At 36.1% G+C, this 21,669-nt stretch overlaps 1 protein-coding gene and 2 pseudogenes across 1 annotated transcript; 1 reads left to right on the top strand and 2 right to left on the bottom strand.

Moving 5' to 3' along the window:
- The first annotated feature begins 273 nt into the window (after positions 1 to 273).
- LOC101694052 (olfactory receptor 6C2-like) lies at positions 274 to 1,212 on the top strand. Its single transcript, XM_004782372.1, has one exon. The coding sequence runs from the start codon at positions 274 to 276 to the stop codon at positions 1,210 to 1,212; it is 939 nt and encodes a 312-aa protein (XP_004782429.1).
- Positions 1,213 to 3,702: 2,490 nt separating this feature from the next.
- Positions 3,703 to 12,533, bottom strand: LOC101693780 (annotated as a pseudogene).
- A 984-nt stretch (positions 12,534 to 13,517) lies between these two features.
- LOC101693481 lies at positions 13,518 to 14,133 on the bottom strand (annotated as a pseudogene).
- Between the last annotated feature and the right edge of the window lie 7,536 nt (positions 14,134 to 21,669).

Genomic DNA, 21,669 nt, shown 5'->3' with positions numbered 1-21,669 from the left:
GTACATTAGACTGCAATATAAAATGTATATCTTGCCATGTATTGTGGTCAAAACATCTGAAAGCTAAGTTTCAAACCTATCAGATGACATGTCAGCAGAGCTGAGAGCATGAATTATTAAGAAATATTCATTATCAAGGAAAACAAAATATATGTAAAATACATTGCTAGGATTTTCTAAGCAAATCCATTGTAACACATTTTTTCAACCTTCTTCTCAGATCTTGAGTCCCTCAGTTTTATATGCAAATTGGGCAGAAATCAGGACCCAGGAATGAGAAACCATACGTCACTAACCAGTTTCATCCTTCTGGGATTAACAGATGACCCTCAACTACAGATTGTGATTTTTATATTTCTACTTATTACCTACATGTTGAGTATAACTGGAAACCTGACCATCATCATTCTCATATTAATGGATTCTCACCTTAAAACTGCAATGTACTTTTTTCTCCAAAATTTTTCCTTCTTAGAAATCTCATTCACTTCTGCCTGTATCCCTAGATTCTTGTACAGTTTAGCAACAGGTGATAGGACTATTACCTATAATGCTTGTGCATGCCAACTTTTTTTTACATATCTTTTTGGAGTAACAGAATTTTTTCTCCTTGCTGCCATGTCTTTTGATCGATACATAGCCATCTGCAAACCCCTGTATTACATGATTATCATGAACCACAGGGTCTGCAAAAGGCTAATCTTCTGCTGTTGGATGACTACTTTGTTGGTCATACTCCCACCACTTAGCTTAGGACTGGACCTGGATTTCTGTGACTCCAATGCCATTGACCACTTTGCCTGTGATGCTAATCCTATCCTGAAGATCTCATGCTCAGATACATGGTTCATTGAGCAGATGATTATTGTATGCTCTGTGTTAATCTTCATTATGACTCTTGTGTGTGTGATTTTGTCCTACCTGTATATCATCAGAACAATTCTAAAATTCCCCTCTGCCCAGCAAAGGACTAAAGCTTTTTCTACCTGTTCTTCCCACATGATTGTAGTTTCTATCACCTATGGAAGCTGTATCTTTGTGTATATCAAACCTTCGGCAAAAGATGAAATGGCCATTAATAAGGGCGTATTTATGCTCACTACTTCCATTTCACCCATGTTAAATCCATTTATTTATACTCTGAGGAACAAACAAGTGAAACAAGCCTTTAATGACTTAGTCAAAAGATTTATATTGCTCTCAAAGAACTAGGGGAATGTTGATCCCTAAGCATGTTTTCTTTAGTTTTTATCCTATTTTGTCTTGATGTAGATTTGGGTTTCCATTCAGTACTGCCACTGATCAAGTCACCCTTTACACCTCATAAGTCAACTTTTTTGAGAATGATAATCTTTATTAAGAAAAAAATGAGAATAGTTGTTTCAGGAAATCTAAGCGTGACTTCACTCTCAACCTTCCCTTACCAATGCTGAAAGGATTGGGAAACTATTCATAAAATACTGGTGCAATAGTGAACATTATTCCTCCACAAAAAAATACTCTAGAAGAGAAATAATGTTAAAAGAATCAACGCTTTTTCTAAGTGTAACAGCCAAAAAAAATTTCAAAAACTCAAAATGAATTTTAAAATAAGGAGTAAGCATAAAGATTTAAAATTTCAAAAAAGCATTTACTGATAAAGCTTTAAAACCACAAGATTCACATATTTTATTGAATGAATCCAATCCAATATCAAAGTTATTTAAAAATTGCCAAAACGGGCATGAATTAAATTAAGATGAAAGGAGAAATGCACTGGTACTCCCTATTCAAGAATTAAAGCCGACATTGAAACTACATAAAACAGATTGATACTGATGTACTAAATGAAATGTTAAATTTTGAATGTAGGTATTTAAATTAAGCAGGCAGATGGCAGGAGGTGGAAGAGAACTAATTAGTTCTAGAAAATTGATAGTAAATAGCCAGCAAGCCAAATATACTAGGAATAGAGAAAAGAGAAACAGACTACAATGCGAATATTAATATCAATGAAATGATTTGCTTTTAAAAAATGAAATCTTTAGATATTTCTAGAGTCCAAAATATATACCTAATGATAACTCTCAAAGAACGATCAGCATTTAATTACTCCTTACATTGATCAACTTCCACTTCTGCAGTTCAACATATTAAAACCTCCTTAGATACTTTTTCTTTTACTTCAGGTTATTGCTCATATTGCAGTGTCTATAAGCAGGAATTCCCCCCACCTCCCCGCCCCGCCTTTTCAACTACCCAGTCCCCAGAGTCCTCTAGTTGAAATGCCATTTCCACAAGGAATCATTTGCTTACTTTGTCTTACTGTTCCAACAGCAAGATGGGGCAATCCATTTTAAATAAATTCATTTCTTAGTCTACCTACAGCACTAAGATGGGGGAATAGAATTTAACTTGTGATTATCAAGTGCTCAGTGATCTCAAGTTTATATAACTGCTATCACACCATGGTTTCTGAATTCTTTAACCAGAGGTGAAAAATCATTTTCTGTACACATCTGGTTTATCTTCTGGGCTTAGAGCTTGGTCACATAGGTAATGGTATCCCATGATATTAGTTTTCAAGACCATATTATTTAATCACACATTTCCTTAATATGTGTTCCAAAGAAATTGAGAAATAAACACAGAATGAGTGTAAATATTTTTTTTCATTCATGATAAAGGTAGATAAAGAATGTGGCTAAGATGAGTTTCCTTAAATTGGCTTGATGCACCTGCTAAATTTGAACCTGAACTTTTCTGAAATCACTAGGTGAGGACATGCTACCCCAGTGAGCTAACTCAGTGGCAAATGGAGAAATAGGGCAGCATGCTTGCCTTATAAATAGCCAGTCATGAACAATGATTTTTTTGAGATTACTTTTCAATTTTATTGAGGTATAATTAACATATAAAATTGTAAAATATTTAAAGTGTCATTGTGATTATATTATATACATGTACATTAGAATTCTTCTCATCTAGTTAATTTAAACACTTATCACTTTACATATTTACTTGTGTGTGTGAGAACATTTAAATTCAACTCTCTAAGCAAAATTCAGTTATAAAGTGTTATCAACTATAGTCATCATGTTATACAATAGATCCTCAGACCTCTCCCTAATTCCTTCACCTCCAGCCCCGCACAACCACTTTCTACTCTATTTTTATATGAGTTTGATTTTCTTTTAGATTCTACATATAAGTGATACCATGCAGTATTTGTCTTTATCTATATGACATATTTTTTAGCATAAAAGCATCAAGCATCAAGGTCTATTCACAGTGTCAGACATGGCATGATTTTTATCCCAATCTCAACAAGCAGATAAATTTTGTAGAAAATGATCTAATAATCTAGGTACTTAAGCCATTCTCATTCTCTTATTTATTTGAGAGAGAGCAAGCAAGTGAGAGAGAGAGAGAGCACACGAGCACGGGGGAGGGAGAACCAGACTTCCTGATGAGCAGGGAACCAGATACAGGGCTTGATCCCAGAACCCTGAGATCATGACCTGAGCAAAAGGCAGCCACTTTGTGATTCACAGACCTGTACCCCTGGGGATAAAAATATATGTTTATAAAAAATAAAAAATTAAAAAAAAAAAAGGCAGCCACTTAATCAACTGAACCACCAGGGTGCCCCAATAAATAAATATTTTTTTAAAAGGGCAATATTTTTATTCATTTTACCCCTTCATACTTTTTAGAATTTTCTCATTTGTTTGAAGCAAATAAAACTTTTTGAACCCTGTCCTTAAAGGCCTGTTTCACTTGCTGGTTCCTTAGTGTATAAATGAAGGGATTCAATAAGAGGGCAACTGAGGTATTGAGCACAGCTACTCCTTTGCTTGAAGTCACTCTGTTATTTGCTGATGGTTTTCTATACATGAAGATGCAGCTACCATAAGAGATGGAAACTACAATCATGTAGGAAGAACAGGTAGAAAAGGCTTTAGTCCTTTGCTGAGCAGAAGGGAATTTGAGAATTGTCTTGATAATTTAGCCATGGGAGAGAAGCACTAACATCAATGTGACCACTAGTGTCAGCACAGCCAAGAAAAAGGACATTAGCTCTAGGAAATGTGTATCTGATATCTGCAGGATGGGAGAAGAATCACAAACAAAATGATAAATGACATTGGAAGCACAGAATTCCAGCTTGAGTCCCAAGATGATTGGAGGAAAGATGATCAGGAATCCAGTTACCCAAGAGCTGAGTACAAGTTGGTAGCAAACTTTGCTGCTCATGATGGTGGTATAGTGGAGAGGTCTACATATAGCCACATAGCAGTCATAGGACATAGCCGCCAGAAGATAAAATTCAGTTACTCCCAAAAAGATTAAAAAAAAAAAACAAAACACAATTGAGTCATATACCTTATATAGGAAATAGTTCTATCCTTTGTCACAAGGCTCACCAGGAGCCGTGGAATACAAACAGTTTGTGAACGAGATTTCTAAAAAGGAGAAATTCCTTAAGAAGAAATACATAGGTGTCTTCAGGTGGGAATCCAGCAGAGTGAGAATGAAGATGGTTAAGTTTCCTGTTGCACTCAACAAGTAGGTAAAAAATAGAAAGAGGAAAATCACAACCTGCAATTCAGGGTCATCTGTCAGACCCAAAAGAATAAAAAAGCCACAGACTGGGAGAAAAATTTTGCAAAAAACACATCTGGATGAATGGATAAGGAAGATGTGGTCCATATACACTATGGAGTATTCTGCCTCCATCAGAAAGGACGAATACCCAACTTTTGTCGCAACATGGATGGGACTGGAAGAGATGATGCTGAGTGAAATAAGTCAAGTATTTGACTTATTTGTTTCACTTATTTGTGGAGCATAACAAATAGCATGGAGGACATGGGGAGGAGAAGGGAGTTGGGGGAAATGGGAAGGGGAGGTGAACCATGAGAGACTGTGGACTCTGAAAAACAATCTAAGGGTTTTGAAGGGGTGGGGGTGGGAGGTCGGGGTACCAGGTGGTGGGTATTATAGAGGGCACGGATTGCATGGAAAACTGGGTGTGGGACAAAAATAATGAATTTGTTATGCTAAAAATAAAAAATAAATTAAAAAAAATAAAAAAAACTCAAGAAACAAACAAAAAAACTAATGATGTATTTTATGATGACTAACATAACACAATGAAAAGTAAATAAATATAAACAAAAGGAGAAATTGTCCTGTAAATTCAAAAACGTACAAACTCTTGCAAGCACAATTTAGGTAGTGGTTTTCAACACCCTAAAACATAGCTGTATTGTTTGTAAGACCTGTATTGAGAGTTGTCTACCTCCTCCTCCTTCTTCAGAATGTTTTGTAGATCTGTTGCATTATTTCCTTATGAAATTTACCATTAACATGATCCCTAAAAGCAAAAAACAAGACAAAAAAAAAAGCAAAAACAAAGTAAATTTTTTTTTCTTTAGAATCATTTTTACCTGTGAAACTTTCTTTCTTTTTTTTTTTTTTTAAAGATTTTTATTTATTTGACAGACAGAGATCACAAGTAGGCAGAGAGGCAGGCAAAGAGGAGGAAACATGTTCCCCACTAAGCAGAGAGCCCGATGCCGGACTTGATCCCAGGACCCTGTGCAGGCAGGGCTCAATCCCAGGACCCTGGGATCATGACCTGAGCTGAAGGCAGAGGCTTTAACCCACTGAACCACCCAGGTGAAAGAAATAACTTTCTTTCCTAATATGGTCAACTATTCAGCTGTCTTTTAAAATCTACATATATCTAAAATTTTCACCATTTTATGTTTATTTCTTTTTTGCAGCTTTCATGTCAAAATTCATGCCTGCCCAGAAAAAATTATGTATTGCTTCTTTAATAGTTTTCTCCTGCTTTGATTAAAAAAAATAAAATTTGGTCTAGTGCAGAGGGTTGTCTGAATATCATGGTGATTTCCAGAATCAATTTCCAGAATCTTTTTCCAGAGAAAGTATTTAAAGTAGTTCATGGTATCTTCTGTCTAAAGCTGCTTTGTTTTTATTGACTGATAAATGGAAGTAATGTAGTAAGTAATGTAGTAATGTAGTAATGTAGTCCTTATCACATCTATTGTCTTGTAATCACCATCTTATGTATTGCTGCAGATCTAGAGCTAATGTCCTTTTTCTTGGCTGTGCTGACACTAGTGGTCACATTGATGTTAGTGCTTCTCTCCCATGGCTAAATTATCAAGAACCTATTTTTTATATTAATAAGTGGAAAAATAGCTCTCTAGGAAGGTATAATCGGACAAAAATAAGTTGATAAGTAAAATGTGACAAAATGATGACCATAGAGCGAAGATTTCTCTTTCTAGAGATCGTTTCATTAGCCTTTTTTTCTCAGTTTATGCATTGCTATTTAAAGCTTATATAATTAATAAAAAAATCAATGGACAGATTTAAATGCATTTTGTAAATAGATACTGTTTATACATTTTGTATTTCTATACCAAAAAAGATGTAAAATGATTAACCAAAAAGAAAAAAAAATCAAGCTACTTATACATATCTGCTTTTGATTTCCACAAAATTATCTTAATTTACAATTAAAAATAATAGATCCAACTCTAAAATGTTTACCTTAATTCCTGTGTTTTCCCATATTTTCTTCTAGGATATAAAAAAAAAGAGCTAGTAATGGATTATGAATGTACTCAAAGCTTAGACAATATTATTTCAGTAGGAAATTGAAAGAAAAATAGCTCTTAAGTTGCAACTTAATGCAGAAAGATGGAATATATGCTGTGCTTTTGTAAATTTTCTGTGTCTACCTCACTCTTGTATGTAAGTTTGAACTTAGATCAGTTCTGGACTTGAGTAGTACTGTATTTAATATTATTTTAGACAAGATAAATTCTCTTGCCTTTGCTGCTGTGAATATGTCCAAATTATATCATATCTATTATTAATACAAGTGAAAGTTATTTCTATATTCCTTACAACTGGAAATGGAAAAAATCCAGGAAAATCTGATACAAGTGTTCTTATATCCACCAGGCAGGGAATAATTCATTGTTAATTTTACATGCTAAAAATATGAGTGTTCTTATATCCTTTAATTACATACCCAAGGGATTCTATTGAGAAGGGAAAAGAAGCAAAACAATACAAAGAAAACATTCCCCTGGGATTGATCAGAACACACTAATGATATATGATAAAAATAACTTGTATATCATATTATACTAGAATGTGAAGGGTCAATGTACCTAAGGAGAACTGAGGTTAAAGGAAATCTGTGACAAAGCTAATGAGCAATTAATGGGTCATGATCACATTTATTTTATTATTTAACAATTATTTTTAATATTTCAGATTAGAAGTATATAATCCCCTTAGATTTATCACATTTAACAAAATCTTTCATTCATAAAGTTCTTGTAAAAATAGTTGCAAAGTTACTCATGTTTACCATTTTACAAAAAAATTTCCGGAGCATAGGGGCACCTGGGTAGCCAAGTTGGTTAAGCATCTGCCTTTGGCTAAGATCATGATCTCGGGGTCCTGTGATGGAGCCCCATGTCTGGCACCCTGCTCAGTGGGGAGTTTGTTTTTCCCTCTGCCTCTGCTCTTCCTCCTGCTCTCTCTTTCTCTCTCAAATAAATTAATAAACTCTTTAAAAAAATTTCCAGAGCATAGATAAAGAGTAAAAATCCCTTTCTGGTTTTATGGAACCAGCATAACATTGAAATTAGTGTCTGTCAAGTTAAAGAAAATAAGTTAAACTTATAGACTAATCTTGCTTTGGCATATGAAAAATTAAAACAAAAAGCATTAATAAATTAAATCCAATGATATATAAAATTGATGCCACATTAAGACAATTTGAATTAATTCCAGGTATGTGAGATTGATTGGTATTAGGAAACAAATTAATGATTCATTACAGAAATAGATGAAAATCATATGTTAATCTCAATAGATTAAAAGCAGTATTTGACAAAATTCAGTACTCATTTATTAAATTCTTGACAAACTTGGAGTAGAGGGAATTTCTTTAATTTGATGCAGAAAACCTAAAAAAAAATAAACTCTTTAGGAGATACCATATTTAGTGGTAAAATATTAAAAGCTATCCCTCTGAGACAAGAGAAAACTACTCTCATTATTTATATTTAACATTGTATCCATATTTTTGACCACCTTAAAGAGGCCAAATGAAGAAAGAAGAAAGGAAAGTTGATTGAAAAATGAAAAGTTTTATTGATAATAGATAACAGGTTATGTATATAGGAAATCCAAATGAATCTACAGAAAACATTAAAATTAAACACTGGCTTTAGCAAAGTCACTCAGATCACGTACATAACAGTATTCATTGTTTTTGCACCACACCCAGGGCTCCATGCAATATGTGCCCTCCCTAATACCTACCACCTGGTCCCCCCAACCTCCCACCTCCCCCCCCGCCCCTTCAAAAACTTCAGGTTGTTTTTCAGAGTCCATAGTCTCTCATGGTTCACCTCCCCTTTCAATTTCCCTCAACTCCCTTCTCCTCTCCATCTCCCCTTGTCCTCCATGTTATTTGTTATGCTCCACAAATAAGTGAAACCATATGATAATTGACTCTCTCTGCTTGACTTATTTCATTCAGCATCATCTCTTCCAGTCCTGTCCATGTTGCTACAAAAGTTGGGTATTCATCCTTTCTGATGGAGGCATAATACGCCATAGTGTATATGAACCACATCTTCCTTATCCATTCGTCCGTTGAAGGGCATCTTGGTTCTTTCCACAGTTCGGTGACCGTGGCCATTGCTGCTATAAACATTGGGGTACAGATGGCCCTTCTTTTACTACATCTGTATCTTTGGGGTAAATACCCAGTAGTGCAATGGCAGAGCCATAAGGAAGTTCTATTTTTAATTTCTTGAGGAATCTCCACACTGTTCTCCAAAGAGGCTGCACCAACTTGCATTCCCACCTACAGTGTAAGAGGGTTCCCCTTTCTCCACATCCTCTCCAACACATGTTGTTTCCTGTCTTGCTAATTTTGGCCATTCTAACTGGTGTAAGATGGTATCTCAATGTGATTTTAATTTGACTCTCCCTGATGGCTAGTGATGATGACACTTTCATGTGTCTGAAAGCCACATAATGTAAATTATATATTTATTCTTACAGCAAAGAATCAGGAAATAAAATAAAATAAATTAAAATACTGAGACTGTTATAGTGATATAAAAATATTTAATACCAAGGAAGAAAACTATTAAAATATGTGCAAAACTGCTGTCCTGGAAACAAAAACCACTCTATTATAAGAAACTAAAATGACTTAAATAAATGGAGGGCTAAAACTGAAATCAGGCATTTAAAACACTATGAAAACACCAGTAGTTGAAGAAACATGAAGGGCGACTCTTTTTCTTCTTGTTATTCACATTCTTCCTGGGAAGAGGGAATATTTATGCATAGATGGTATCCTCTCCACAGAACATCATAGTCTGTCATTGCTACCTCACAACACACATGGTTCATTTGAGGAAAATGAAGCTGAAGAAAGCTGTATTTTGTAAATGGCAGATGTTTCTCATAATTCTTTTTTCTTTCTTTCTTTATCTTTTTAAAGAATTTATTTATTTGAGAGAGTGGGAGAACAAGTGAGAGAGGGCACAAGCAGGGGTAGTAGCAGAGGGGGAAGAGAAGCAAACTCCCCACTGAGCAGGGAGCCTGTTGTGGGGTTCCATCTCAGGACCCTGAGATCATGACCCCAGCCAAAGACAGCTGATTAATCAACTGAGTCAGCCTGGTACCCCTCTCATAACTCTTTCTAAGAATATTTGGAAAATTAAAGTTTACTGTTTGTCTTTGAGTTGAAAATTTAAAAGGATTATGGGTTGTACATGGCAGTTACGCTTGATAGTATCTGACTTTCAGACTTAAAAATGGTTGAATTCTTAATTATATGTTGTTTATGATAAAGGATACAACATATTGAATACTTCTGTATCTTAACTTTTTATCATTTAGGTTTCTTTTTTTCTAAATTTCAAACTATATCAAAGACCCCCAAACTGATTTTTTTAATCTAGCCCTTATGTATAAAATTAATATCCTACACCAAAGAGTTTTAACTATAATCTTGTAGAAGCCAATTCTTGTAAAGGTAAAACTGAGAATAAATAGAAGCCTCCTTTGCTGAAAAGAAAAGTGGAGGGCTATCCCGTGGTCATGCATTAGAAAGTTCAATATTGTAAGAATGTCATTTCTCTCTAAATTATCTATTGAGGCAATGAAATTCCATAAAACTGTAACATTCTTTTAAAGATAATATTTATTTACTTGAGAGAGAGTTAGAGAGAGAGAGCATGAGAGCAGAGAGGGTCAGAGGGAGAAGCAGACTCCCCGCTGAGCAGGGAGCCCAATCCAGGACTCAATCCTCAGATTCCAGGATCATGACCTGAGCTGAAGGCAGTGGCTTAACCAACTGAGCTACCAAGATGCCCTAGAACTGTAGAATTTTAATTTCAAAAAATTTCGAAAGCTGATTCTAAATTTAGATGGAAATGCAAAGGACAAAACATAGCTAGACAATCTTGAAGTACAACAAAGTTGGAAGGCTTACTGAAAATGTCAATACTTATTATAAAGCTACAGTAATTAAGATGTTGTGTTATCAGTACAAGAAAAACTAAAAAATGAAATTGGCCAGCAAAATGAAATAAAAATTCTAGTAACAGATCTAGACTTATTTGATCACCTGAATTACAGCAAATTCACAGCTGGAAGGAGAAAGGAAAGATTCAATAAATAATGCCATGTCAAGTGGATATTCATATGGAAAGAATGAATGAAGTTTAGTCCCTACACTTTAATATACAGTGAATGTTTACTATAGTGGTTGTACTGATTTTCTCTCTGACTGCAAGTTATGAACCACATGGGTGAATAATGGTTAATTTTGCCTATTTTAGCCAGGCTTATATGCATAGATCAATGAGGAATGAAAGGGATCTGATAGTTACTAATTTGTCTATCCTGATTTTTAGACACTCTGGATCCAGAGAAATGATTACTAGGTGGGATTGTAGATCCATTGGATCCACTGCAAAATAGTTAGATAGGATTCCATCACCTGGCCTTGAAACACAAAGCTTTATTTGTATTTGTGTCCTATGGTGTCAGAGTCAGTTCCAACAGAAACTGAAAGGTCAATTTTAACAGATGTTGAAAAAATTTGAAGACCCTTTTTCCCCAGGTCTAGAATTACTCTGATAAGTGACCAGACCTCTTCTTGGGGAAGGACTGACTGAAAAAGTTCTGTCTGCATTTAAAAAAAAATGTTTTATTTGTTTATTTGAGAGAGAGAGAGAGAGAGATCACAAGTAGGCAGAGAGGCAGGCAGAGAGAGACAGGGGGAAGCAGGCTCCCCATTGAGCAGAGAGCCCAGTGCAGGGCTCGATCCCAGGACCCTGGAATCATGATCTGGGCTGAAGGCAGAGCCTTTTACCCACTGAGCCACCCAGGAATGCCTTCTCTCTGTAATTTTTCTGGCATTACAGCATCCTTCCACAAGAAGGCATGGCCTCTCCTTCAAAGATGGGTTTGACAGTTGGAAACTGGCTCATGTATGTCAATTGGGTAAGAGAATTTCCATTGGGTTGGCTTCCCTCAACCTTTTTGAAACTTCTTGATTATATAGCTCAAATAATACTCTGTTTTGCTGCCCATCTCAGTCCTATTCTGCTAGATATTGTTACAGATCTCTACAGGTCAGTGACTGTGTATTTCCATTTCCAGGTAAATGAAAATTAGTCTACCTTGCCCTTAACTGTAGATTGTTGCTGCCTGGTGGTTGATACTCTGAATCTTGTCATTTACAAATAGCAGCCAATCATTGATTTACAAAGAACAGTCATCATAAGGTTCCAGTGATGCTGGTGTTGCCTCTATTAGAATGTTGCTTCTTTGTTTTGTGAAGAGAATTTCCTTTGGTTTCTTACAGTTTAAGTGTACTCTAGTTTTAGTTGATAAATCCAATCCAGCATTCCTAACTTTTGAGACTTTTGCATGATTTATTTATTTATTTTTAATTTATTTTCAGAATAACAGTATTCATTATTTTTGCACCACACCCAGTGCTCCATGCAATCAGTGCCCTCTATAATACCCACCACCTGGTACCCTAACCCCCACCCCCCTGCCCCTTCAGACCCCTCAGATTGTTTTTCAGAGTCCATAGTCTCTCATGATTCACCTCCCCTTCCAATTTCCATCATTTATAAACACTGTGTGAAGATATTCTGGCATCTCTACCTCATTTATTGTAGGCTCCAATGTGTCCAAGCTTCAAGGAGTCAAACTAACAGTACATTAGGACTGGCTCCAGGTGTTTTTGCCAGGATGTCAAATTATGAGCCACTGAAGAGTGGCCCTATATCAGCAATCTCTCCCCTATTTAGCATTTTATTTAACCCTTACTCAAGTATAGTACCATCGTTGTCCATTCTTAGGACTGTTATCTTGATTCCTGCAATTACATTAGCTATTTTTATGAATATTTTCCTTCTGTAGGAGGGAAAGTACTTCTTTAGGAATGCCATGTTGAAACTTGATTCTAGACATTGTTTTGGAGCCATGAGGTGAGGGCAGATTTAAGGAAAAATAAGTGCTGTCTTCCAGTGCATTTGGTTCAGATGAGGACTGTGTATTTTCCAAGTAGGAGGAGGCCATTATTTTCTAGCAAGGAAGAATGGATCACTTCAAATCAGAGAGTGCAGGAGAATCTGGGGGTTCAAGATTCTCAAGAACAGTTACTCTGATATCTTCATCCTACTGTGCAAACTGAGGACAAGGGTAAAACACATGCTTCAGAATTTTTCCACTTGGGGGTTAAGGGAGATTTATACATAAATTCATCTCAGTCATTGAATGAGTACTCCTCTTGAGGAGTTTTGGTTTCATACGCTTCTAGCCTGCCCCAAAGATGGGCACAGTAGACCTCTGTGGCCCTATGTCCCTTCTGGTAGTTGGAAGTCAGGAAGTAAGGCTGGTGCATGTCACAGCAGGAAGACTGAGATGGAGTGTGTATGAGATGGGATATGGATGGGGTACTGCAGCATCTCTTATGGGCCTCACCTAAAGTACAAATCTTCTGAAAATGTATAGCTGTATGTTCAAGACAGATAATGTGAGCTATAATGAAACTCTTACAGAAATTCCATTGGCTTTTAATTTATATCATTTGCATATTAATTTGAGCAGGAATGTGATTGCCTTCTAAGAGTTTATCTTGGAGAAATTTCTAAACTCTTTCCCAGAAACTATTGTCTTATATTTTATTTGTATATTGTAAGGCTGGATGTGATGTGGTATTTTTGTCCCTCATAGAAAACTGTTAATATAACATTAATTAAAGACATTTGCAAAAAGTGACCTTACTAAGTAAGGAGACAAGAAATATTTTTAGAAATTTAATTTGAATGGACTTGTGATTAGAAAGGAGCAAATGTTTTAGGAACTCAATGATACTTGCTTTGGGCAGCCAATCTCTTATTAAAACTTAAATCATCAACTTTAGTGCTCCTTTATTTCTTGGAAGATAAGGCAATTGTTTTGATTGAGTCACTGAAGGCTTGTTTTACTTGCTTTTTTCTCAAAGTATAAATGAAGGAGTTCAATATAGGAGCGATGGAAGTAGTTAGTATTATTACACCGTTATTAATGGCCACTGATTCCTTTGCTGAAAGTTTGACATAGATGAAGATACAGGTGCCATAAGCGATATAAACTATAATCATATGGGAAGAACAGGTAGAAAAGGCTTTTATCCTTTGCTGGGCAGAGGGAATCTTAAAATAGTCTTGATTATGTATATGTAAGTAAGAACCACACAAAGAAGTGTTGTGATGAAGGTCAACAGAGCACAAACTATAACCATTTGCTCAGTGACTCATGTGTCTGAGCATGAAATCTTCAGGAAGGGGGATACATCACAGAGAAAGCTATCAATGACATTTGAGCCACAGAATTCCAGATTTTGGCTAGGCTAAATGGTGAGAGTATAATTAACAAGCCAGCTATCCAACACCAAAGGATGAGTCTTTTACAGACTCTGTTGCTCATGATGTTGGTGTAATGCAGGGGTTTACAGATGGCCACGTAGCATTCATAGGATGTGGTATTCAGAAGAAAAAATTCCATTACTCCAAAAAGGTCTGTAAAAAAATGCTTGAATGGCACAAGTACAGTAGGTGATAGTCTTGTCACCTGTTGCTAAGTTATATAAGTATCTAGGAATACAAGCTGATGTGAATAAAACCTCTAAGAAGGAAACATTTTGTAGGAAAATGTACATTGGTGTTTTAAGTTGAGAATCCACTAGTGTAAGTGAAATAATAGCCAGGTTCCCAGTTACACTTAATAATTAGGTAAAAAATTGAAAAATTAAAAGTAAACCTTGAAGTTGTGGGTCATCTATTAGTCTCAGAAGAATGAATGTTGTAGTCTCAGAAGAATGAATGTTGTTTTTGTATGGTTTTCCATCTATGACTTCTGATTTTTGCCCAATCTGCAAGAAAAAGATAAGTTATTTTATTAGAATACAGGGATGTCAAAGTTTATTAGTGACAAACAATGACAAAGTCAAGGAGGTAACTAGTTCACATGAAACATTTTTTAATAATATTGTTAATATACCAGTGGACTTTGTTTGTAAATATCCTTCTTAAAGTTTTTTTTTCAAGTTTTAATTTAAATTCTAGTTAGTTAACATATATTGTAATATTAATTTCAGAAGTAGAATTTAGTGATTCATTATTTACATATAAAACCCGGTACTCATCACAAGTGCCCTCCTTAATACCCATCTCCCATTTAGCTCATTCCCCCTACTCAATACCTCCTGCAATCCTCAGTTTCTTCTCTATAGTTAATAGATACTTATGATTTCCCTCCCTCTCTTTTTTTTCTTTCCCCTATGTTCATCTGTTTTTCTTAAATTCCACATGAGTGAAATTATGTGGTATCTTTCTTTCTCTGACTGATTTATTTTGCTTACCATAATAAATGAAATTTCTTTTTTTCTTTTTTTAAAAAAGATTTTATTTATTTGACAGAGAGAGATCACAAGTAGAGAGAGAGAGAGGAGGAAGCAGGCTCCCTGCTTAGCAGAGAGCCCGATGTGGGACTCGATCCCAGGACCCCGAGATCATGACCCGAGCTGAAGGCAGAGGCTTAACCCACTACCCACCCAGGCAGCCCATATGAAATTTCTTATAGAGCCCATATGAAATTTCTTACTTGGACCACAATCCAGTAATTTATAGACATTTTCCATTGCATTTTCCCAAATTTATTTAAAAATTTTGTCTATATTCTGGATTGGTGTTAATGATAGTGCCTTGTGATGTCATCAGTGTTAAAATTTTCTTTTACTCCCATATAGTCTTCTCTATGTTTTTAAGTAATTAAAAACATTTGAGTATAGTTGACTCAATAATCCCACTACTGGGTATTTACTCAAAGGAAATAAAAGCCCTAATTCAAAAAGCTATATGCATGTCTATGTTTATTACAGTTTTATTTACAATAGCTAAGATATGGAAGCAATCTAAGTGTCCATTGATAGATGAATGGATAAAGAAAATGTAGTTTGTGTGTGCATGTAAATATATTTCTATGGAATATTACAACAACCATTCTTTGTTTTGAAGCTAAAATCTTAAAGGTCACTATCAGTATCATTTCTTTGCTTGTAGGTTAGTTCTTGATAAAGCACATTTACATAACAAATAATTTGGACTGCTATAGTGACTCTCCAAAATCATTCATCAACTATAATTTAATGTTAAACTCCTAAAACAAAATAATGGTTTTGTTGCATTGTGTATAAAGTATATGTACACTTTGGGAAGTATATTCATCAAGTCCTCTGATTTTGAATAGAACCTATATGAAATAATTCTTCTCTCTGTATATCCAGTAGTGATTTCTGAAATCCAGGTAAATGTAACCACATATACCTCATATTGAGCACATGAAAAGTTGGTTTTGTGGACTCTGCATCCCTATCCTTTTCATCCAGTATGATTCCTCAAATAAAGCTAATTGGTTACAGTAATTGAACTCACATGGTATGCCATGTGTTATGTAATAACTTCATAGGAAATACCTGTCTGGACCAACTGGACCTTTAGTCCTTTCCCTTCTTCTACTTTATCTTTCTTTAACATTTCTTGAGGAACATTCACTTTGAGGACACTGATTTCTCTTTGATTCTCAGCCTACACATTATATCTTTTGGGAAGTCTTTAGAAACCTGGTAGCTGTGTTGGCTCTCCCAGTCCCCATTTACACGCCATTGCTAAACAATGTTTATTTCTATTATAGTACTTACCCTGAGAAGGCAAGTCTGTTGAGATTAGAAACTGTGCTTTTTGTTTGTTTGTTTTTTGTTTTTTCTTTAACTGGGATAACCAAGGAAACCAACACAGCCAAGGCATGTAACCAATTCCTAACAAATGGTTATTGGTTGAATACCAACATCAATATTTTTTTCCAGATACATACAAAAATTTCTTCTTTTCTAATTGGACTTCTTCTTGATATTGTTCTATCACTGAATTTACTTTTTTTAATTAATTTTTTATAAACATATAATGTATTTTTATCCCGGGGTATAGGTCTGTGAATCGCCAGGTTTACACACTTCACAGCACTCACCATAGCACATACCCTCCCCAATGTCCATAACCTACCCCCCTCTCCTGACCCCCCTCCCCCCAGCAAACCTCAGTTTGTTTTGAGAGATTTAGAGTCACTTATGGTTTGTATTCCTCCCAATCCCATCTTGTTTCATTTATTCTTCTACTCCCTTAACCCCCCCATGTTGCATCTCCACTTCCTTATATCAGGGAGATCATATGATAGTTGTCTTTCTCCGCTTGACTTATTTAACTGAGCATGATACCCTCTAGTTCCATCCGTGTTGTCACAAATGGCAAGATTTCATTTCTTTTGATGGCTGCATAGTATTCCATTGTGTATATATATCACCTCTTCTTTATCCATTCATCTGTTGATGGATATCTAGGTTCTTTCCATAGTTTGGCTATTGTGGACATTGCTGCTATAAACATTCGGGTGCACATGCCCCTTCAGATCACTATGTTTGTATCTTTAGGGTAAATACCCAGTAATGCAATTGCTGGGTCATAGGGTAGCTCCATTTTCAACTTTTTGAGGAACTTCCATGCTGTTTTCCAGAGTGGTTGCACCAGCTTGCATTCCAAACAACAGTGTAGGAGGGTTCCCCTTTCTCCACATCCTCGCCAGCATCTGTCATTTCCTGACTACTTGATTTTAGCCATTCTGACTGGTGTGAGGTGTATCTCATTGTGGTTTTGATTTGTATTTCTCTGATGCCGAGTGATATGGAGCACTTTTTCATGTGTCTGTTGGCCATCTGCACGTCTTCTTTGCAGAAATGTCAGTTCATGTCCTCTGCCCATTCCTTGATTGGATTATTTGTTCTTTGGGTGTTGAGTTTGATAAGGTCTTTATAGATTTTGGACACTAGTCCTTTATCTGATATGTCGTTTGCAAATATCTTCTCCCATTCTGTCAGTTGTCTTTTGCTTTTGTTAACTGTTTCCTTTGCTGCACAAAAGCTTTTGATCTTGATGAAATCCCAATAGTTCATTTTTGCCCTTGCTTCCCTTGCCTTTGGCGGTGTTCCCAAAAAGAAGTTGCTGCAGCTGAGGTCAAAGAGGTTGCTGCCTGTGTTCTCCTCAAGGATTTTGATGGATTCCTTTCTCACACTGAGGTCCCTCATGCATTTCGAGTTTATTTTCATGTGTGGTGTAAGGAAATGCTCCAATTTCATTTTTCTGCATGTGGCTGTCCAATCGTCCCAACACCATGTGTTAAAGATACTGTCTTTTTTCCATTGGACATTCTTTCCTGCTTTGTCGAAGATTAGTTGACCATAAAGTTGAGGGTCTATTTCTGGGCTGTCTCTTCTGTTCCATTGATCTATGTTTCTATTTTTGTGCCAGTACCATGCTGTATTGATGATGACAGCTTTGTAATAGAGCTTGAAGTCCGGAATTGTGATGCCACCAACTTTGGCTTTCTTTTCCAATATTCCTTTGGCTATTCGAGGTCTTTTCTGGTTCCATATAAATTTTAGGATTATTTGTTGCATTTCTTTGAAAAAAATGGATGGGATTTTGATAGGATTGCATTAAAAATGTAGATTGCTTTAGGTAGCATAGACATTTTCACAATATTCTTCCAATCCATGAGCATGGAACATTTTTCCATTTCTTTGTGTCTTCCTCAATTTCTTTCATGAGTACTTTATAATTTTTTGAGTAAAGATTCTGTGCCTCTTTGGTTAGGTTTATTTCAAGGTATCTTATGGTTTGGGGTGCAACTGTAAATGGGATTGACTCCTTAATTTCTCTTTCTTCTGTCTTGTTGTTGGTGTAGAGAAATGCAACTGATTTCTGTGCATTGATTTTATATCCTGACACATTACTGAATTCCTATACAAGTTCTAGCAGTTTTGGAGTGGAGTCTTTTGGGTTTTCCACATATAGTATCATATCATCTGTAAAAAGTGATAGTTTGACTTCTCCTTTGCCAATTTGGATGCCTTTAATTTCTTTTTGTTGTCTGATTGCTGAGGCTAGGACTTCTAGTACTATGTTGAATAGCAGTGGTGATAATGGACATCCCTACCGTGATCCTGACCTTAGGGGAAAAGCTTTTAGTTTTTCTCCATTAAGAATGATATTTGCGGTGGGTTTTTCATAGATGGCTTTGATAATATTGAGGTATGTGCCCTCTATCCATACACTTTGAAGAGTTTTGATCAGTAGGGATGCTGTATTTTGTCAAATGCTTTTTCAGCATCTATTGAGAGTATCATATGGTTCTTGTTCTTTCTTTTATTGATGTGTTGTATAACATTGACTGATTTGCAGATGTTGAACCAACCTTGCAGCTCTGGAATAAATCCCACTTGGTCGTGGTGAATAATCCTTTTAATGTACTGTTGAATCCTATTGGCTAGTATTTTGGTGAGAATTTTCGCATCTGTGTTCATCAAGGATATTGGTCTATAGCTCTCTTTTTTGATGGGATCCTTGTCTGGTTTTGGGATTAAGGTGATTCTGGCCTCATAAAATTAGTTTGGAAGTTTCCCTTCCATTTCTTTTTTTGGAACAGTTTCAGGAAAATAGGAATTAGTTCTTCTTTAAATGTTTGGTAGAATTCCCCCGGGAAGCTGTCTGGCCCTGGGCTTTGTTTGTTTGGAGATTTTTATTTTATTTTATTTATTTGACAGAGAGAGATCACAAGCAGGCAGAGAGGCAGGCAGAGGGGCAGGCAGAGAGTGAGAGGAGGAAGCAGGCTCCCCGCTGAGCAGAGAGCCCAATGCGGGACTTGATCCCAGGACCCTGAGATCATGACCTGAGCCGAAGGCAGCGGCTTAACCCACTGAGCCACCCAGGCACCCTGTTAGGAGATTTTTAATGACTGTTTCAATCTCCTTACTGGTTATGGTCCTGTTCTGGCTTTCTATTTCTTCCTGGTTCAGTTGTGGTAGTTTATATGTCTAGGAATGCATCCATATCTTCCAGATTGTCAAATTTGTTGGCGTAGTTGCTCATCGTATGTTATAATTGTTTGTATTTCTTTGGTGTTAGTTGTGATCTCTCCTCTTTCATTCATGATTTTATTTATTTGGGTCCTTTCTCTTTTCTTTTTGGTAAGTCTGGTCAGGGGTTTATCAATCTTATTAATTCTTTCAAAGAGCCAGCTCCTAGTTTCATTGATTTGTTCTATTGTTTTTTTGGTTTCTATTTCATTGATCTCTGCTCTGATCTTTATGATTTCTCTTCTCCTGCTGGGCTTAGGGTTCCTTTCTTGTTCTTTCTCCAGCTCCTTTAGGTGTTGGCTTAGGTTGTGTACCTGAGACTTTTCTTGTTTCTCAAGAGAGTCTTGTACCGCTATATATTTTCCTCTCAGGACTGCCTTTGTTGTGTTTCACAGAATTTGAACCATTGTGTTTTCATTCTCATTTGTTTCCATGTTTTTTTCAATTCTTCTTTAATTTCCTGGTTGACCCATTTATTATTTAGAAGGATGCTGTTTAGTCTCCATGTATTTGGGTTCTTTCCAAACTTCCTCTTGTGGTTGAGTTCTAGCTTCAGAGCATTGCGGTCTGAAAATATGCAGGAAATGATCCCAATCTTTTGATACTGGTTTAGACCTGATTTATGACCAGGATGTGATCTATTCTGGAGAATGTTTCATGTGCACTAGAGAAGAATGTGTATTCTGTTGCTTTGGGGTGAAATGTTCTGAATATATCTGTGATGTCCATCTGTTCCAGTGTGTTGTTTAAGGCCTTTATTTCCTTGCTGATCTTTTGCTTGGATGATCTGTCCATTTCAGTGAGGGGAGTGTTAAAGTCCCCTACTATTATTGTATTGCTGTTGATGTGTTTCTTTGATTTTGTTATTAATTGGTTTATATAGTTGACTGCTCCCACGTTGGGTGAATAGATATTTAAAATTGTTAGATCTTCTTGTTGGACAGACCCTTTGAGTATGATATAGTGTCCTTCCTCATCTCTTATTATAGTCTTTGGCTTAAAATCTAATTGATCTGATATAAGGATTGCCACTCCTGCTTTCTTCTGATGTCCATTAGCATGGTAAATTCTTTTCCACCCCCTCACTTTAAATCTGGAGGTGTCTTCGGGCTTAAAATGAGTTTCTTCTAGGCAACATATAGATGGGTTTTTGTTTTTTTATCCATTCTGTCTTTTGATTGGGGCATTTAGCCCATTAATATTCAGGGTAACTATTGAGAGATATGAATTTAGTGCCATTGTATTGCCTGTAAGGTGACTGTTACTGTATATTGTCTCTGTTTCTTTCTGATCTGCCACTTGTAGGCTCTCTCTTTGCTTAGAGGACCCATTTCAATATTTCCTGTAGAGCTGGTTTGGTGTTTGCAAATTCTTTCAGTTTTTGTTTGTCCTAGAAGCTTTTTATCTCTCCTACTATTTTCAATGATAGCCTAGCCGGATATTATATTCTTGGCAGCATGTTTTTCTCGTTTAGTGCTCTGAATATATCATGCCTGTTCTTTCTGGCCTGCCAGATCTCTGTGGATAAGTCTGCTGCCAATCTAATATTTTTACCATTGTATGTTACAGACTTATTTGCTCAGGCTGCTTTCAGGATTTTCTCTTTGTTGCTAAGACTTGTACATTTTACTATTAGGTGACATGGTGTGAACCTATTCTTATTGATTTTGAGGGGCGTTATCTGCACCTCCTGAATTTTGATGCTTTTTCCCTTTGCCATATTGGGGAAATTCTCCCCAATAATTCTCTCCAGTATACCTTCTGCTCCCCTCTCTCTTTCTTCCTCTTCTGGAATCCCAATTATTCTAATGTTGTTTCATCTTATGGTGTCACTTATATCTCGAATTCTACCCTCATGGTCCAGTAGCTGTTTGTCCCTCTTTTGCCCAGCTTCTTTATTCTCTGTCATTTGGTCTTTTATATCACTAATTCTTCTGCCTCATATATCCTAGCAGTAAGAGCCTCCACTTTTTATTGCACCTCATTAATAGCTTTTTTGATTTCAACTTGGTTAGATTTAGTTCTTTTATTTCTCCAGAAAGGGCTTTTATTTCTCCAGACATGGCTTCTCTAAT

This window comes from Mustela putorius, unplaced genomic scaffold, assembly GCF_011764305.1.
Source record: "Mustela putorius furo isolate JIRA1106 unplaced genomic scaffold, ASM1176430v1.1 tig00003988_pilon_pilon_pilon, whole genome shotgun sequence".
NCBI lineage: Eukaryota > Metazoa > Chordata > Mammalia > Carnivora > Mustelidae > Mustela > Mustela putorius.
This window is presented reverse-complemented; position numbering and strand designations above follow the sequence as displayed.

Bases quoted from the DNA above. Each gene is read 5' to 3' on its own strand.
- LOC101694052 (XM_004782372.1), top strand. From the start codon at position 274: ATGAGAAACCATACGTCACTAACCAGTTTCATCCTTCTGGGATTAACA.